General features: G+C 39.8%; 1 protein-coding gene across 1 annotated transcript in view; it reads right to left on the bottom strand.

Annotated features, from left to right (window-relative positions):
• The window catches only part of ogfod3 (2-oxoglutarate and iron dependent oxygenase domain containing 3), a 149,686-nt gene that overhangs the window by 127,047 nt on the left and 2,773 nt on the right, over positions 1–19,866 (bottom strand). Inside the window, exon 2 of the mRNA XM_072558436.1 lies at positions 12,912–13,126. Within this exon, the coding sequence (XP_072414537.1) occupies positions 12,912–13,126 (215 nt within the window). The remainder of the gene's footprint in view (positions 1–12,911; positions 13,127–19,866) is intronic.

Below are 19,866 nucleotides of genomic sequence, written 5' to 3'. Positions count from 1 at the left end.
CCACCCAAGTTGATAGGGTTGTTAAGAAGGCATATAGTGTGCTGGCACTCATTAACAGGGGATTGAGTTTAAGAGCCATGAGGTTTTGCTGCAGATCTATAAAACCCTGGTTAGACCACACTTGGAATATTGTATCCAGTTCTGGTCACCTCATTATAGGAAGGATGTAGATGCTTTAGAGAGGGTGCAGAGAAGATTTACCAGGATGCTGCCTGGATTGGAGGGCTTGTCTTATGAAGAAAGATTGAGCTGGCAAGGGCTTTTCACGCTGGAGAGAAGAATGAAGAGAGGAGACTTCATAGACGTGTACGAGGTAATGATAGGCATAGATAGAGCAGATAGCCAGAGGCGTTTCCCCAGGACAGAAATGGATGTTACGGGGGGGTCATAATTTTAAGATGATTGGAGGAAGGTATTGAGATGTCAGAGGTAGGTTCTTTACACAGAGAGTGGTGGGTGCATGAAATGCACTGCCAGCTGTGGTAGTAGAGTCAGACATTAGGGTAATTTAAGTGACTGCTGGCCAAGCACATGGACAGCAGTGAGGGGTGTGTAGGTTAGGTTGACCTTATATTAAGATAAATGCTCTTCACAACACTGTGGGCCGAAGGGCCTGTACTGTGCTGTACTGTTTGTGCTATGTTGTATGATCCTCACTGGGTTAATTCCTGTAGTACTGACAGCACCCATCACTCAGCGAGAGCATAGAATGCAGGACTCCCCATGAACGAGGGGTGGAAGTTCCACAATTCCACAGTTTGGCCTGCACTCAGCATGCAATGGCTACGGGGTGGACTTCATTCTGATCCATTATTTTACCATCAACTTTCCATTCGGGTGGGGGAGGGGAGAAATGTTCATTCTTCTCTCCAGCGTGAAAAGCCCTAGCTCACTCAACCTCTCTTCATAAGATAAACCCTCCAATCCAGGCAGCATCCTGGTAAATCTCCTCTGCTCTGCCCTGCTCCTACTCTAATTTCTTGCCCTCTGCAAAGACTAGAGATACTCAGAGAGCCCACTGTTTGTGAGAACTGAACACAATTACATCAGGGGCAGTATAAATCAAAGCTAACATCATCTACAGCAGAAAGGAATGTTTAAAAGGGCCACATCAATTGTGGCACCTCATTAATCTTTTGTAAACATCCCAGTGAAATGAATGCCCCTAGACACTGCTAATCCTATTTGACATTAATCAGTCAATGATGTACACAGGTGTTAGAGGACAGCACCAGACCACTCTTGCTCATAAATCATACTTGGCCGCATTATGTTGTAAATAGAATGGAAATGTCCCCAGTGAAGACGCACAAATTCCACATACAGGAGACATGATTTCAAAACGAGAGCTTAACCAGTTAGGAGGTAATACCTTCTCACACTCCAGTAGTAGAAACCTCCCCCTCCAAATAATAAGCCAAGATGTGGCGATATCAGTGAAAAACTTTCAAGCTGTAACTTATAGATTAAAGAATGGGGTTAAGACACAGATCTTTCAGTTTTCATAACAGCAGCAGACGGTGTGATGTAGGTGGACAGTGGGATGCTCAGGCAATTCTGAAATACTCAATCAAAATTTCTGTATCACAATTTTTGAATAATTCTGTTTTGAATTTATGTATAATAAACAAATAGCTGCAAAAATAATCTGGTTCAAACGCAGTTCAGTCTAATGTTGTCATATTAGCTATGACATGCTAACCATACTGCTGTAAAAATGTCTAATATTATCAATCCAACTCCTTCTAAAAGTACAATAGATTTTCTTTTGTTAATTTAATCCATAAAAGAAGAACCACAGGTAAATACAATCTTCCACAATGGCCAGGGACATTCTATTGATGTCATTAATTCTGATCCCAGAAGAATTTGGCTCATGCTATTCTGCAGAAACAAATTGCAAAAGTGGCAGCAAAGAAAAGCAAAATCTCAGTGGCAGACACACTGAAGTGAGGAAGGTAACTTGAAGGTTATGTGCACCGGATGAGCTAAGTGATGATATCTGACAGCAAGCAGAAACCAACATTCATTTCCTCCACAGACAGCTTTAAATTTAGCTTCCTATTTGATGCCAAGTTCTTAAAAAAAACAGTCTGTGGAAAAGCAGATATGTAAAACATGCAACTTTACTCTAGTAGACACCTTCAGGCTTCTTTTTTTGTCTCCCAGAAATTGCCTCCTTCACATGTAACAGTACTATACCTTGGAAAAGGTTATATTGTGGGAGTAATATGGTGAGCATCCCATAAAAGAACAAACCTATCCCCTCCTAGTGGGCACAGCATCTTTTTTAAACATCCTCAGAGAAGTGGGGACAGTGGTTGGCAGATTCAGGGGCGGCCAATGGGCCGAGACCAAATCGAGGGGGGTGGGGTGGGGACAAAATGGGAATGGCGGCCGGCAGGCCGGGAATCAATCAGGAGCGGCCAGCGGGCTCGAAGCGAAGATGGCTATTGGTTGGGAACCAATAGAGGCCAGTCAGATCATGTGGAAGCCCTTACAGAAAGGCTGAAATGTGTATCTTTTCAGCTTTATTTATTAATTTCCTAATTGATACTTATACCATGTATACCTATAATGTAGTGTAACCTTTTTTGGCTGTTTTCTCTCTATTTTTGTACATAAGATTTGTACCTAGGAATTTTGTACCTAAGATGACACTGTGTGTTGGTGACATTGTATATTTTTCCCTGTTCTTTTTTTTAAAACTTGAGCACACATGACAATAATCTTAATTCTATTCTATTCAATCGAGAGAGATACTTCCACAATAAGTATTCAAACAGAGCATTAGATTGCAATTACTGCCCAAAAGTCTCAGCCTTGGCTCAGTTGGAAGTCAATGATTGCAGGTTTAAAGTGACACCCAAGACACTGCTTTGCAGTCCAGACAGAGTGTGACATTAGCAGACTTCCCAAAGAAGGACAAACTGATGCCACGTATATTCCCAAAAGGAAGCAAAATGTAATGTTGACTTGCCGTTATTTCACTTTATTTTTCTACCTCAATGAAAAAAGTTGCTGCTATTTTCATACTTGGTTCTAAATTAGAATTGTCCAGCTGAAAGAAAATAACTGAAATATGACAGAAAGGAAACCATCCAAGAGATTTTCCTTGATGGTGTAATCAAGAACACACAAACCCAATTAACCTCAACACGGTTTAAGAGAACCATCCTGACACATTAAAGAAATAGCAAAAACAATTTAATAGGAACAGAGACAAAATACTACAGGAAAACGGGATCTGTGAAAATATATTAAAATATTACTAATGTCAAGTAGGAGCTGATACCTTTACCCTCTCTACAGCCAGAGAGTGCAAGTATTGAACTGGAGATAGAGCTATAGAGATGTAAAGCATGGGAACAGAGCCTTCGGTCCAACTTGAGCATACCAACTAGATATTTTCAACTAATCTCGTTCCATTTGCCAGCATTTGGCCCCATCCCTATAAACACTTCCTCTTCATATACCCATCCAGACGCCTTTTAAATGTTGTCATTGTACCAGCCTCCACCACTTCCTCTGGCAGCTCATTCCATACGCGCACCACCCTCTCCTTGGGTCCCTTTTAAATCTTTACCCTCTCACCTGAAACCTATCCCCTCTAGTTTTGGACTCCCCTACTTCTTATAATCCAAATGTTTACCAAGCATATGTAGAAAACACACAATTTTAACAAAAATGAAAAATGTAAACATATGGGATCTTTCACAATCCAGAATTTTAACATAACACGGCACATTCAGCTTTCTTCCAGAGTGTTGAACTATAAATTAATTCAGTCTGTAAGCAGACTAAAACATATCCTCCGTTTAGATTTCCCTTGCTTACAGAGAGTGTTCATCCCCAGGAGCTCTAAACATACACAGTTCATCTTTATTGTGATAAACTCAGCAGTACATTGTTTTGTGCTCAAATTCGTTAATTCTTTCTGTGGACCTCAAGACAACCAAACTCTTTTCATTGATCAGTCTTTTCTTCGTTTTATAATCAAAAGGTTTTTAAAACCCAAGCTTTATGTCACTTAAGCCTTGCTTCTTGATTCAATTTGGCTTCGTGACAACATTTTCCATGTCAGTTGTGGTCTGCAACGGGGACCTGGCCTTTCTCTTATGTTTCTCACTTAAAAGCAACAGGAATCAATATTTGTTTCTTTTCACGCCACATGCTCTATATATAGAGTGTCCTTAAAGGCCAAATTCACTTTGACGTCAGTGAACACAATACTTGCGTTCTTCCTGGTTGAACTGGAATTATAATACCCTGTAATATGTTTGTTTTTCTACAAACTGTTAGGCTGCCTCACATTAGGACAAGACAAATCAAATGGCTCATATTATGTACAATCTTTTATATTAATATTCTGTAAAGTTTTTGATAGGTCCCAGAAAATTGTTTAGCTGAAAAACAGTTGCATTTATTTGGCATAAAACTTCATTTTCAAATATTAAAACAACAACTTGCATGTATTATATCTCAATTTTTAACATTAAAATGTGTCTCAAAGCTCTTCACAATGGGGTCATCAAAAATGTCCAAGAAGCATGTATTAGGGACTGTCACAACCTTGGTCAAGGAGGGAAGTTTTAAAGATTGCCTTTAAGAAGGAGACGGAAAAAAAAAGAGATGGCAACGTGGGGAGGTTTTAGAAGAGAATTTCAAACAGTTGGATTTGACAGTCGCTGAATGACAGCTGTCAATGCTGCAACCATGATAGCGATCAGAGTCACAGTTTTGGAGAGTTGGGAAGGTTGTAGTGCTGGAAATGAGTCAGAGATATGGAAGGAATGGGCCATGAAGGGATTTAAGTAAAAGTTGAGGCGCTGGCTGACTGAAAGGCAGCAAGGACAGAGAGGATGGGTGAGCAGGACTTCCAAGACTGTGTCTGCGCATTGGTGAATTGAAGGCGAGCACCATCTGAAGGTGACAAGGAAATGGATAGGAGTTGTGGTCTCAGATGAGCAGAGGCAAACAACATTACAGATATGGAAGGGTGCAGTTATTGTAATAATTAAAATACAAGGCCAGGAATCTAGTCCAAACTGAGACAGTAGCTGTGGAATTGGTGGCAAAGTTTTGAAGTTGGTGACAAGCACCAAAGTTGATGGCTTTGATTTTAACCATGTTTAAGCTGAAGGAAATTGTGATTCATCCAACACTGGATTTTGGACAAGCGGCATGGCAATACTAAGACAATGGTGGAGAAAGGTGATTAGATGGTAGATCTTGATGTCATTCACTCATGCAAATAATGTTGTCAAGCAGTATTTAAATACAAAAGAGGATTAGACCAAGCTTTGGGGGACACTGAAAGGGAAGTATAGGGGAGTGTTGATGGATGGAGTGTAACAGAAAGTATCTGGAGATAGGAAGCCATGGCTTTATAGACAAGAGATGATCCAGGCAAGAGCAATTAAGGAACTAGGTAATAGAGAAAGCCTTAAAAAAAACAGAAGGTGTCATGCTAATCCAGTTGGAGACAGCAGAGAGAATAAGGACAATGAAGATCAATAATGCATCATGGTCAAATTCATATACCATGTTAAGTGACATTGTGTAAGGTGATTTCAATTTTGTAGCAGAGGCAAAACCACCATTGGTGTAATGTTAACAGAACATTTGTAGGAAGATATACATGCATTTGACAAGTGACAATATGTTAAAGAACTTTATAGAAGAAAAATATTCAACTACAATATACATGCCAACGATAGCCCAACCATTACTGAATCTTCCACTCTAAATACCCTGGGTGTCACCACTGACCAGAAAGTGAACTGAACGAGCCATATATCCACATCAATATAAGAGAAAGTCGGAGGCTCGGAACCCTACAGTGAATAACTGATCTCCTGATCCCCAAAACCTGTCCATCATCTACAAGGCACATTTCAGAAGTGTAATAAAATACTTTTGACTTTCCTGATAGCTGCAGCTCCAACAACACTCAAAAGCTTGACACCACCCAGGACAAAGACAGCAGATACATGCCTACACCAACACCTGTAAGTTCTCCTTGAAGCCAGTTGCAATCCCGATTTGGAAATATATTGCTCTCCTTCACTGACACTGGATTAAAATTCTGGGACTCCCTTCCTAAGGGCAATGTTGATTTACCCATAGTAAAAGGACAGCAGTGGTTCATGAAGGGAACTCAGTACTACCTTGTCAAATCACCTGGGAATGGGTAGAAGTAGTTGGCCAACCAGTGATGTCACAACCCACAAAGGAATAGAAGAAAAATAATCAGCACTCTCTTCTCATACTGTATAAATTGGTGTTCCATTTCCAAATCTGGTTCCTTGTATGCTAGCCCTGATACTTGCAAGATGAAAAGATTTAATTTGATGTCTTTATCAAAACGCCAAATAGCTTCTTGTATAAGCATAGTACATGTATGCCTCAAAGCACAGTGGCTCAGTGGTTAGCACGGTGCCTCACTGCACCAGTGACCCAGGTTCAAGTCCACCCTTGAATGGCTGCCTGTGTGGAGTTTGCACTTTTCTACATGGGTTTGCACCAGGTGCTCCAGTTTCCTCCCACAGTTCAAAGATGTGCAGATTAGGTGGATTGGCTGTCCTAAATTGCCCATATTGTCCAAAGATGTGAGATCTAGGTGGGTTAGCCATGGGAAATGCAGGGTCCGAGGGATAGGGTAGGGGTTGGGATGTTCTTCAGAGCGTTGGCATGGACTTGATGGCCCAAATGGCCTGCTTCCACACAATTGGTATTCTATGATTCTGAGTGTTAGCCACAGCCATTGGCCACTCACTTTTCACCACCAATCACAACCATTCTTTGTAATGTTTACACTCAGGAACGAAAGCTTCTATCCTTAAATATCTATACAGCAGTAAATGTACTGCTGTGCATCGAATACTCTTCCTCTTTTCTCTAGATTTTCCACAATTTTTTTGTTCAACAGGTTCATCTCGTTAGATCAATAGTTCAAATCTATAGCTAGAGAAGCGCTGTTGTGAAAAAAAAGCGCAATAACCCCACCGTGTGGACACTTTCTAATCTATCGCTTTGTTATTTCTTCACAACATCAGAGATCCAAGGGACAACAGGGAGAACTTTTGCAAACTGACCTGAAGTTTAAAGAAAGGTTTGCATTAATTAATAACCACTTTGTTAGTAAATCAAAATATTAGGATATTTATGTACAAACATATTTTCAGTTACTGGTGTCATACCGTACAATGCAATTGTTTAGCTGCAGGGAAATAAAATTCAAATTGTAACATTATATTCAATGCATAGAGGGATTGAGATGTTCGATTTTCAGGGTAGATACTCTTCATTCGTAAAAAAAGCTACAAAACCAGATTGCCTTTAATTTCTGAACATGATGAGGAAAACCTGCTTATTTCTGGGATTATAGTATCTTGCAACAACTATGTTTTCTGTTTATTCAATCTGGTTATAGCTGTTGATATTTGCTGTGCAATACTTTGAGGCTTCTAATACCAATAATTTTTATTACAAGACATACTGGACCCAGAGGGGAGCTAACGGGGGAGAAATTAAATACTACATGACCGCAGTGGTTCTGTTGTAAATGAAAAGGCATTTGCTGCAGAATATCTAGAAATGGCTTTTGAGTTGGTGCCAGTGTTGGACTGGGGTGGACAAAGTTAAAAATCACACAACACCAGGTTATATCACAACAGGTTTATTTGGAAGTACTAGCTTTCAGAGCGCTGCCCCTTCATCAGGTAGCTTCACTAGGTGAAGGAGCAGCGCTCCGAAAGCCAGTGCTTCCAAATAAACCTGTTGCACTATAGCCTGGTGTTACGTGATTTTTTAATTTCAAACATTTTGAACAGCCACTGAGCTAAGGGAAAGGTGTGCTAGAATTGACAAGCTTTCTACTTTCCCTGCTTGTCTCTGATGAAACTCCTCCATCTGCTTCAATCATCAACAATGGTTACATTTTTACAGTATTAGGAAGATGTCTCGAACGACTACTATTTGTGCAAAGGGCACAAATGTACACCAAGGAGAAGAACAAAGAAATTTGGAGCTAAAAGTAAAATGATAGGGAACAACTTTAAAAAGGAGCTTTTGGAAGAAGAGAGGGAAATAGCAACAGCAGCAATCAAAATGGGATTGATTTTAGACAGCACATGACATTGGTGGTATGGAGAGAACAAGGCACAAGCTGGACTCAAAGGAAGGGTAGATATACTGAAAGACCGCCATATTATGAAGGACAAGTAATGACTGTCGTGGAGACCACACCCAGAATATTGACAGCAGTTTTGGTCTCCCTACCTGAGAAAGGATACACTTGCTTCAGAGGGAGTACAATGAAGGTTCACTTGGCTGATACCAGGGATGGTAGGATTGTCCTGTGAGTAAAGATTGGTTCAACTGGGCCTACATTCACGAAAGTTACAAGGATGCAGGGAATCAGTTTGAAAGGTATAAGGGTCTGATAGGGCTGGACAGACGAGATGCAGGGAGGATGTCTTCTCTGGCTGGGGAGTCTAGAATCAGGGGTCACAGCCTCAGGATATGGGGTAGGCCATTTAGGACTGAGATGAGGAATAATTTCTTCACTCAAAGGGTAGTGAACCTGTGGCATTTTCTACCACAGAAGATAGTGGAGCCCAAGTCACTGGATATAATCAAAAAAGTAGATCAATTTTAAAGGCATCAAGAGGTGAGGGAGAGAAAGTGGAAATATGGCTTTGACATATGATCGTGGCTGATTGCCTATCAGATGGTTGAGCAGCTATAGAATCATAGAATCCTCCCAGTGTGGAAACAGGCCCAACAATTCCACACTGACTCTCCAAACAACATCCCTCCCAGAACTATCCCCCTAACCTATCCCTGTAACTCTGCATTTCCCATGGCTAATCCACCTAACTTACACATCCCTGAACACTATGGACAAGTTAGTATGGCCAATTCATATAACCTGCACATCTTCGGACAGTGGGGGGAAACTGGAGCACCCGGAGGAAACCCACGAGGACACAGGGAGAATGTGGAAACTCCACACAGACAGTTGCCCAAGGCTGAAATTGAACCCGGATCCCTGGTGCTGGGAGGCAGAAGTGCTAACCACTGAGCCACCAGGCTACCCTCCCTGAAGGGCCAAATGGCCTAATCCTGCCCCTAAGATGATCTGCAGAGAGAAGGGAGAGGAATACTGGAAGATGAATTACTCCTTCAGAGAATCAACACAGACATAATGGGCCAAATGGTCTCCTGCTGTGTTGTAACCACTCTGTGATTCTATTACTCTCTATCTAATCCATGTTAAAATCAAAATCAGCCACAACATTCCATTGAAAACAGACCAATACGGCATTAAACTAACTATTCTCAAATATTTGTTGTAATAATATCTGATGCATAATGGAATATGTTCATGCAAAATTTCACATCTTTAGCCTGCATGCAGTTGCAAACTCTGTTCAAATAGTGTCACTGTGGAACAACCTAACTTACCAAGGTCTAGCAGCTACAAAGACCAATCTTTTCACTTTGTATTGTAACCTTCACAGACCAAGGACATCTGAAAGTGCTCCACGGCCAGGGAGTTTTGTAAGATTGTCATGGGTGGTATACAGCAGTCAATTTGCCTACATCAAGGTCCTCGAAACAGCAAATGAGATAAGTGACTGCTTCGCCTGCTTCAATGGTTTTGAATGGGAGATAAATGTGGACCAGAACGCTGTGAACTTCTTTCAATAATACCACGCAATCTTTTACGTAAATCCAATCAGAAAAATGGGACCTTGACTTAAGGTCTCATCTGAAGCATGGCATGTTTGACAATACACTTGATGCCAGTCCAGATTATGCAGCTAAAAACTAGATTGAGATTTAAACTCAAAACCTAAATTTCTTGCCTTGAAGGCAAATGTTTCACGACTGGGTTAGTTCATTTTTAAAAACATTATTGCACCATAACAGAGCTCCCAGCTGTGCTAACAACATCTTACAATCTTGTACTCATGAATTTGCATTTGCACCTGAGTCACTGCATCTTACTTTCCAGAGACTATGAAGCCTCTGATCCCATCCAATATCCTATAAAGGCATGTCATATCCATAACTTTTAAGCATATAATTGTGTTGGTTTGCAAATTTTTGGAACTGGCTTTTGTTCTTAAAAATGAACAATAATGAACTACAAAAGAGAGTCATCGAGATTATCAGAACATTACAACTTTGCCTGTTGAATTCACCTAAACTACAGAAGTGGAAAACCCCTCCTTTCATCAGGCCTGAACCATTTTCTTTTTAAACGAGCCAATCCCATCAATTATGAACTGTTCTTCCTAAAAAAGGATTACTGGACCAAAATGTTAACTCTACTCTCTCTCTACAGTTGCTGTCAGACCTGCTAAGTCTCTCCAGCTATTTTTGTTTTTGTTTCATAATCTAATACTCCTCTATTTCCAATTCCCACCCAAATAGCATTTCAACAATAAACAGAACCACCTCCCCCATTCAACCCCAACAGCATCACATTCTTTTACCTCTATATGCATTTCAACCCTGATTAGTCCAAGCCCCTCCTTCCATAATAAGCAATCTTTACTTTTAGATCCTCCCCACTGTGCAGGTAAATTGCAGCTTGTATACCAATTCTTCCTCCCCTCATCACTAACTAGGACAATCACACCGACTTCCACACTCCTTTCATCAAGTACCTCCCAAAAGCATCAAAATGGGGCCTGAGAAACCATTTCATCCCAAAGATGAATTATCCAAGCAACCTCCATCTCTGTCACATCTGCCCTCAGACTGAATTCCATTAGATTCCTATTTAAATTATAATGACAGTTTTCTAGAATGGCCACCAATTTATAATCACTTGTCACCCTGCTACAACTTTTCCTTTAATTAACATATTGAATCTTAAAGATTAATTGAAATAATAATCCACCTTTATCATATGTGCTTATTCAAAGACACTATAAATACTCTAAGTACTGACACCTGGGAGATCAAGAGACAGATACAAAGAGGAAGTGAGGACTGCAGATGCTGGAGATCAGAGCTGAAAATGTGTTGCTGGAAAAGCGCAGCAGGGCAGGCAGCATCCAAGGAGCAGGAGAATCGACGTTTCGGGCATGAGTCCTTCTTCAGGAATCCTGACTTTGTTCCTGCTGCGCTTTTCCAGCAACACATTTTCAGCACAGATACGAAGAGACCTGGATAGAGAAGAGTAAATGAGAGACACATGGTGAAATAAAGATTCATGTCAAGAAGCAATCATAATCACTAAATATAAAGTTTGTAGAGATACCAGACTAAAATAATTCACTGCCCCCACAACACAGACAGGCACCAGGAATGAGTACCACGTTCCTTCCTGCCCCTATTCCAACCTAACAAACAACCCCCCCAACAGTGATGTCAAACCCAGTGATTTCTCCCTTCCTGTAAACCCCTTCAGAATCACCAAAGTGACGTCCTACTGAGGGGCCATGCTCCCCACACTCTGATAAATTGCACTATTTCAAACTCAACCCAGGATCATTCACTATCAAGACCACAGAATCATTTCCAACCCAGCTAATCTCCATATTCCTAGACTTACTAAATATAAAAAACAAAACTGCAGTATTTTCTCCATTTTTTAAACTTGGGTAAGGAATAACAATGAATTTACAGAAAAAGGATGACACACTATGAAAACAGCCTTCCTCTCACAGAGAACTGGATAGGGCCCTGGAATTTAATCTAAAGCACTCAAGCATCCAAAATAAAATTAAATTGTTGTATTAAATTGCTATAAATCAATGGGCACTGATGTTATTCTTAGAGGGCACAAGTATCTTACAGTTAGAAAACAGCATATTTGACTCACTGTGAGCATCTCTAAGGGATTCTGCTGGTAAATGAAATCAATATTGTGTCATTTCCTATAAAGGGATGGCATATCCAGACCTTTTAAGCATAAACTTGTGCTGCTATGCAGTCTTTTGGAAGTGGCTGTTGTTCTTAAAATGGACAATGACGGGCTGCAAAAGACAGTCGTTGAGGATATAGGAATATATACAAGTATTGAATTTCCCCTAATTACAGTCAGATCTCCTGCACCATTTTATTTTCAAAACTAGTCAACTACATCAATTACGAATTGTTCTTTTCTTTATATCTTGGAAAAAAGTGCACTATTCTGGTTCACTGCATTTTCCTTGTGTGTTGTGGGTATCATAAGTAAGTGAATGACTTAGCAGCAGATTTTCAGAATCAATGTGCGAATGAATAGTCTTTATTTAAAACCCACCAAAAGCTGGCTGCTTATTATTCAAATTGTCCACACATCCAGAGAATAAGAAACACACACATCTTGTTTTTCAAACATGATATTCATTACAGCCAGGAAGCATAAAAGGGGCTTTAACATTTCTCTCTCATCCTGCTGTAACAATTGGAAGGAGCAATGAATTCAAATTGAGAATGGCAAAACCATAATTTTCAGTATCTTTGAGACGAGATTTAAATTCTTGATCTTTTCACTTGAATGATTTATGGATGTCATTAAAATTAGCTTTTAATTTCACAATGCAGTTGAGTGTTTTAACATTCCAAATTACATTTTCTTCAAGCACTATGATATCATGAATCCACAGAAACTGTATTTGAATTGAATACATATGAGATTCTAATTATACAGTGCATCCAGCTGCAACAAACTACTTGGTCAAGCCATAAGTATCTTATTATAGCGAAGGCCAGCTTTATGTCATGATAATGTACATTTGCTCAATGTGGGAGACTTAATAACTGAAAGCACACAACATTAACCATTGCAAATATTTGAGCTGTTTTTGCCTTGGTCACATGAACAACATACAATTAAATTGATTTGGTCTCACAAAGACTATGCAATTAAATTGAAAATGGAACTTTGTCATTGAATAATGTACCTGCAAATCGCTTGTAGTTTTCATAATCTTTGGAGCATGGTATCTCAAAAAATATTCTATCCAAAACATCAGCCTGGCGTGCAAGCACTTCTTTAAAATCATCCTCGTGCAGATAATCCCAAAGCAAAACCACACAAAAAGCAGTAAACGTGGTAGATGTCAGAATTATTAACCACTTCCACCAAGTCGCTTGCTTGGACTTGTTCTTTCTCACACTGTAATTAGAAGAAACATTGAATGCATCGATAAACTTCTGTTATTCCCTTTCCAAGTTACTAGTCCCTATGTAACAATCAACTGTGTATACTGTTAACATAAATTCATTTTATTCATCATCTGTAACAAAAGGGAGAGACAAGGAGGCAAAAATGGGGGGTACGTGAAGCAGGGTAAGAGAGAAAGATGAAAGGACAAGCATCAGTAAGATCCATAAGAAGGAACGGAGTGTGATTTTTGGAAGTTTATGGGAAAGACGAAAAAGTTGGGGCAAGCAGGAAGCTAAAGGGAGACTGAAAACAAGAACAGCAGCCAACAGTACCTGCAGACTCCGAAAAATAAGATGTAAATGAAATGGATGTGGGGCATTATCAGCCTCCCACTCCATTTCCCTAAATATCAGCTTATGTGATCATCACATCAGAGCTGCACCTGACGGAACTGAGATTTGGGCTAACTCAAGAACTTCTACCACTTTAAAAGGTCTGCAGGAATCCAAGGCCACCCTGAAGACTCTCCTCACTCTATTTCACCCGGCCCTACTGGCAGAACCTGATATGTCCCTTCTTAGCTGTTTCATGAAGGGATTGTTGTTGCTCCTCTCAACTATGCTGTGTCATATCAAATTCTACACTCTTATTACTTTCTGGGCAAGAAGATTCCTCAATATCCTTGTTGGATTTATTACTGACTATCCTATCCTTTTGCCCACTTTGGACTCTCCAAAAGCGCAAACACCTTCATCCAGATTTCTGCTGACATAAGGCAAGAAGCCCAAAATGAGCAATTTCTGTACTGTGCTGAAGAAGGGCTTATGCCCGAAACGTCGATTCTCCTGCTCCTTGGATGCTGCCTGACCTGCTGAGCTTTTCCAGCAACACATTTTTCAGCTCTGATCTCCAGCATCCGAAGTCCTCACTTTCTCCTAATTTCTGTACTGTGGATGTCACATTTTGCTGTGTGCATTTGAATCTGGTGCCAAGTGAAGGGGAGCTTGAGACATCCAGGAATAATGATGTCATCAAGTAGAATACGCAGCCAATCACATTGAAAGATTTGCATTGACATATCTTCTGACACAGGGAAGATGCTGCAGTCTATCATTAAGGAAGTTACAAACCAGGCATTTCAAAAATCTCAATGCAACCTGACACAGCCAACACAGCTTTTGTGAAAAGGAAATCATTCTGGATGGAGTTATTAGCATTCTTTGAGGAACTAACAAGGAATATCAATAAAGGAGGTTTACTTGGATTTCCAGAAGTCATCTGATGAGTTATCACTTCATAAGTTACCACAGAATAAGAGTTCTTTGTATTGAATTTATATATCAGCACAGTTAGAGGACTGGTTAGCAAACAGGAAAGAGAGAGTAGGCATAAATGTGTCCATTATCAGTTTGGCACGAATATAATGAATGGAAGCCTCAACAATTTAAAATCCATATCAATCACTTAGAATAAGGGACTAATTATATACATTTCAGAATGACACAGAAATAAGTAGGAAAACAAGTTCTGAAGAGGACATGCAAAGGGACACAGATAGGTTAAATCAGTGTGCATATAATAAGAGTATAATGTGGAAAAATGTGAGCTTGTCTACTTTGATAGGAACAATTGAAAAACAACAAACCTTTTAAATGGAGAGAAACTGCAGAAGTGGGTTCCCATGTACATGAATCACTAAAACTTAGTACACAGGTACAGCAGGTGATTAGGAAGTCAAATGAAATGTTGTTGTTTATTGCAAAGAGAAATAAATAGAGAGGTTTTCTACTGCTGTACAGAGCATTGGCATGATTACATTTTCGGTAATGCATAAATCTGCTGGCCTTCATTAAGAAATGACATAATTGCATTAGAAGAAGTGAATAGAATGTTCGCTCAATTGATTTCTGGATCAAGAGGTTTAGCTGATGAGGAAAGGCTGGACAGGTTGGGCTTGTATCCAATGGAGTTTAGAAGAATGAAAGGTAGTCTCATTGAAACATTTGATACTGTGGGGATTGGTGAAGATAAGATGCTAAAAGGAAGTTTACCAAGAACTCGGGGACAAAGTGTAAAATAATAATGAATCATTTAAAGTAGACATTAGAATTTTTTCTCTCGGAGGGGAGGGGTCATAGGTTTGTAGAATTCTCTTCCCCGCGGAATACAGAAAGCAGGGTCATTGGATATTTTTAAAGTAGGAATAGAAATATTCTTGGCCAACAAGAGAGTTGAAGGACTTTGGGTTGGAAGGTGGTGGAGGTCATCAGAAAAATGAGAGACGATGGCACCGTCAGATCAGCCGAATGTAGACTTGAAGGGCTGAATGGTCTACTTGAGGGGTTGAATTTATCTGTTTTTATGTTTGGTAAATCTAACTGAAAGCAAAGTAAACATACTTCTAAAGAAAAATAATTAATGCCATTTGGGAAAAAAACCACTATAGATTTTAATGACTTTATTAGCCTGTAGTGTGACTTTTAATTATTTTAGTGTCTCCTTCCCCAAATCTCTTTGCTCATGAACTCCATTAAACATCATATTTGTCCAGACATATGTGGCTTCCTCCCAAATTATACCCACTGGAACTGAACCCAGTCAATTATGGTCATTGAAACTCCAATGCTGTATTTTTGTACCTTGTTGTAGTCCTCCTCTACAGTAGTTACACCAGTCTTTTCTTTCTTGAATATGTGCGTGCATAAAGTCACAAAGACTGCCGTGGTTTAATTGTGAGAACAAGCATGGTTTAAATTTGCAAGTTTGGTGCATGTCACTTTAAACTGATGCCACCAAAGAATGGAGTTTGGAAACACAACACAAAATATTTGAAGATTAAAATATCCTGTTTTTGAACAGAAGACAAAGATAAACAATTTGAAAAACACGAAGTTTAATCATGTAAGTCTTAAGTGGCTGCTTTGCCAGCCATTGCGAAATTGTAATAATAATATAAGATTATTTTATGTTCAACTAATCAGGAGTTGTTATATTCCTGAATATTTCTGACACAAATAAATAAATGAAACACAAATATAACCACTCAATTTGGTGTCATCTGCAAATTTCAGAGCTTTGTGTAACTTGTGATGAGGAACCAAATCAACAACTTAATTTGTTTTCACATTAACTCATTATTTGAATTCAACAGTATGTACTGTTCTTAAAAATACATCTCCCACTGGACCTGTTCTAATGCCTCCACTACTTGTGCCAACTTGCGGTGCTGGACTATAAGCATCACCTTTCCTCCCAAATATGCTGAAATTTGCAACAGTATTGTTTGACTCAGATGCAGCACCTGTAGGGTTTGCAGATTCACCCATTTAGTTATCTCAGGACCCACCATACTGGAGTGGAAGAAAGCCATCTTCAATCATAAGGACTGCCTCAGAAAAGAAGGGGCTGTTTCAACTCCTGAGTCAAAAGGTGGTGAATTAGGTCATACTCCAGGACTTGAGCACAAAAACCAACTAAGGAAACACTGCTCTTTCAGAGGAGGGATTAACCAGAGGCCTCTTTTGACTTTTCAGACAGCCATCCATGATCCCATGGGACTACTTTGAAGATCCGGGTACCCCGGTTTCCTCCCACATTCCAAAGATGTGCAGGTCAGGTGAATTGGCCATGCTAAATTGACCATAGCTGTTAGGTGCATTAGTCAGAGGGGGGTGGGTTACTCTTCGGAGGGTCGGTGTGGACTTGTTGGGCCAAAAGGCCTGTTTCCACACTGTAAGGAATCTAATCTAATGTTAAAAAAAACAACAGGAGAGTTATCGCCAGCGTACTCATGAACATTTTTACCTCAATTAACATCACAAAAACTGATTGATCACAACACTTTGCTGTGTGTGGGCTTGCTGTGTGCTAATAGGCTACTTCATTTCCTATGTTCTAAGAGTGACAATACTTAGAAGGTATTCCACTGGTTGGAGGGGTCTTTGGGACCTCCGCTGATTGTGACATTTTCTGTGTAAATGAAAGCTTTTCATTTCTGCCCAACTGTCATCACAACACTGACAGCTGTGTCAGCTGCAAGTATTATGGCCCCTGTTACTACAACAGGATGTGCTGTATGTTTAGCAGTATTTTTAAAAATAATAATTCATAGGATGTGGGCATCACTGGCTAGGCCAGCATTTATTGCCCTAAAGGCAGTTTAGAATCTACCACATTGCTGTAGGTCTGGAGTCACATGTAGGTCATACCAGGTAAGGATGGCAGTTTCCTTTCCTAGGTAAAAACAATGACTGCAGATGCTGAAAACCAAATACTGGATTAGTGGTGCTGGAAGAGCACAGCAGTTCAGGCAGCATCCAACGAGCAGCGAAATCAACGTTTCGGGCAAAAGCCCTTCATCAGGATGAAGGGCTTTTGCCCGAAACGTTGATTTCGCTGCTCATTGGATGCTGCCTGAACTGCTGTGCTCTTCCAGCACCACTAATCCAGTTTCCTTTCCTAAAAGACTTCAGTGAATCAGATGTGTTTTGCCTGACAGTTGACAACAGTCTTCAAGGTCATCACTGGACTCTTATTTACAGATTTTTATTGAATTCAAATTCTACCATATAGCATGGCGGGATTTAAACCATGTCCTCTAGAACATTACCTGGGTCTCTCAATTAATAGTGTAGTGATAAAATCACTAGTATTAACTCCTCTAAAGTGGTGCTCTGAGCTGTGAGGAGTGTTTTGAGCGATGACCATTATGTTATGTCTCACAATCAGCATGCAATATTCCTCTAAGGAACATACTCATAATATTAGCATTGAAATGTGTCATGTGACCAGACAGCAAAGAGTTCTCAAAGACTGTCTTATTTAGGATCACTTGAAACATGACATGCTGATGGAACCATAACCAAATAGCTTAATGGGAGTCCATACACCCATCAAACATAAGAACAGGAGTAGGCCTTTTGGCCTCTGGAGCCTGTTCCGCCATTCAGTAGGATCATGGCTGATCAAACATTCCTCATGTCCACTCTCCTGCCGTTTCCCCAGGTGATGTTCCTGTGAATGTAATGTGTAAATACTTGAGGCGTTGTAAACGTCTGTTGAATCTTTCAATACCATGCTACTCATGCTTAGTTTCTTATGTTACAAGAGACAGCGTAGCAAGAGCCACATCAGGAATCATCATTATCATGAGCAGTGGTATTTATCCATAAAATACTCCAATCCCTTGGTGGCATAACTTCCAAAGGAAGGATATTACTAAATTGGAGAGGATTCAGAAAAGATTTACCAGGCTGTTGCCGGGAATGGAGGGTTTGAGTTATGAAAATAGGCTGGAACTTTTTCACTGGAGCATGAGGTGACTTTATAAAGTCATGAGGGATATAAATAGGATTAACAGCAAGGGTCTTTTCCATAGGGTGGGGAAGGGGGGCATATTTTTAAGGTGAGAGGAAAAAGATTTTAAAAGGACAATGTGGGGCAACATTTTTTACACAGAGAGTAGATCGTGTGTGGCATGAACTGCCAGAGAAAGTGGTGGATGGAGGTACAGTTACAACATTGAAAAGACATTTGGATAAGTAAGTGTATAGGAAACATTAGGATGGATATGGGTCAATTATAGTTAAGTGGGACTAGTTTAGTTTGGTTAGCATGGACTAGTCAGACCAAAGGGTACTTTTCCCTTTTTCAGGCTGTACGACTATAAATGAAGTCTAACCAATCGACAGCTTTGGACAAAAGTACAGTTTCTTCACCCCTTTAACCAGCATCAATTTCTATGAGTACAGACTGCTATACTCTGAAGATATAGCATTAACAAAGAAGATAAAGTTAATTTCTTTTCATTGGAATTTAAGTTATTTTGAGGCAAAATAAATTTTAAAGCAGCCTCAATAAAAAAAACATGCTGAAGCCAACCTTTATGCTGACAGAGAACAGAAAGCCAAAAATGCTATTCTTTCCTGAGAGTTGATACAAAAGTTACAACCTTTGTCAGAACACCAGCTGCTTAATCTGTTCTTAAAATCCATTGGCACAAAGTCAAGACCACTGTTATAATTTACACTGAATTAAAGATATAGTCCCAACACTTTTAATGTGGGGTCACAAATAGCAGAAACCTTATTATGCAATAGACAAATCACAGTGGTACCTTTACTGAATTATATTTGTTCAAACAGTTTATGCAGTTCTAATTTACAGATCAAATTGATCCTGAGGAAAGGGTACTGAGGAGGCCATCATTAAACAGGGCCCTTACAGTAATAACACTCATTTTTTTCTGTGGACGATCAGAAAGATCCAGAAAAGATTCTTAAAGACCGGCTGACGATAAGATTTCACCTCAGGATTAATAGATGCCTATTCATATCACATAGACAGCAAACCCAAGAGTCTATTGACCAGTCTGGCAGAAGATTCTCCAGCAAAGGGCATGGGTGTGACTTTTCTAAAGCAGAACCAGAGAGGTTTGTTGAATTAATCATCACTTCCATTAATCATCAACCTCAGTACTAATCAGTGCTTGAATCCCCAGTCTTTAAATCCCAAGTATAACAAAACAAAAGAACTGTAGATAAAAGCAAATTACTGCAGATGCTGGAATTTGAAACCAAAAGAGAAAATGCTGGAAAATATCAGCAGGTCTGGCAGCATCTGTAAGGAGAGAAAACAGCTGACATTTCTAGTCTAACTGACCCTTTGTCAAAGCTTTGACAAAGGGTCAGTTAGACTCGAAACATCAGCTCTTTTCTCTCCTTACAGATGCTGCCAGACCTGCTGACATT

This window comes from Chiloscyllium punctatum, chromosome 39 (genome assembly GCF_047496795.1).
Source record: "Chiloscyllium punctatum isolate Juve2018m chromosome 39, sChiPun1.3, whole genome shotgun sequence".
In the NCBI taxonomy this organism is placed as follows: Eukaryota; Metazoa; Chordata; class Chondrichthyes; order Orectolobiformes; family Hemiscylliidae; genus Chiloscyllium; species Chiloscyllium punctatum.
Note: the sequence above shows the minus strand (reverse complement) of the source record. Positions and strands in the feature narration are given on the sequence as shown.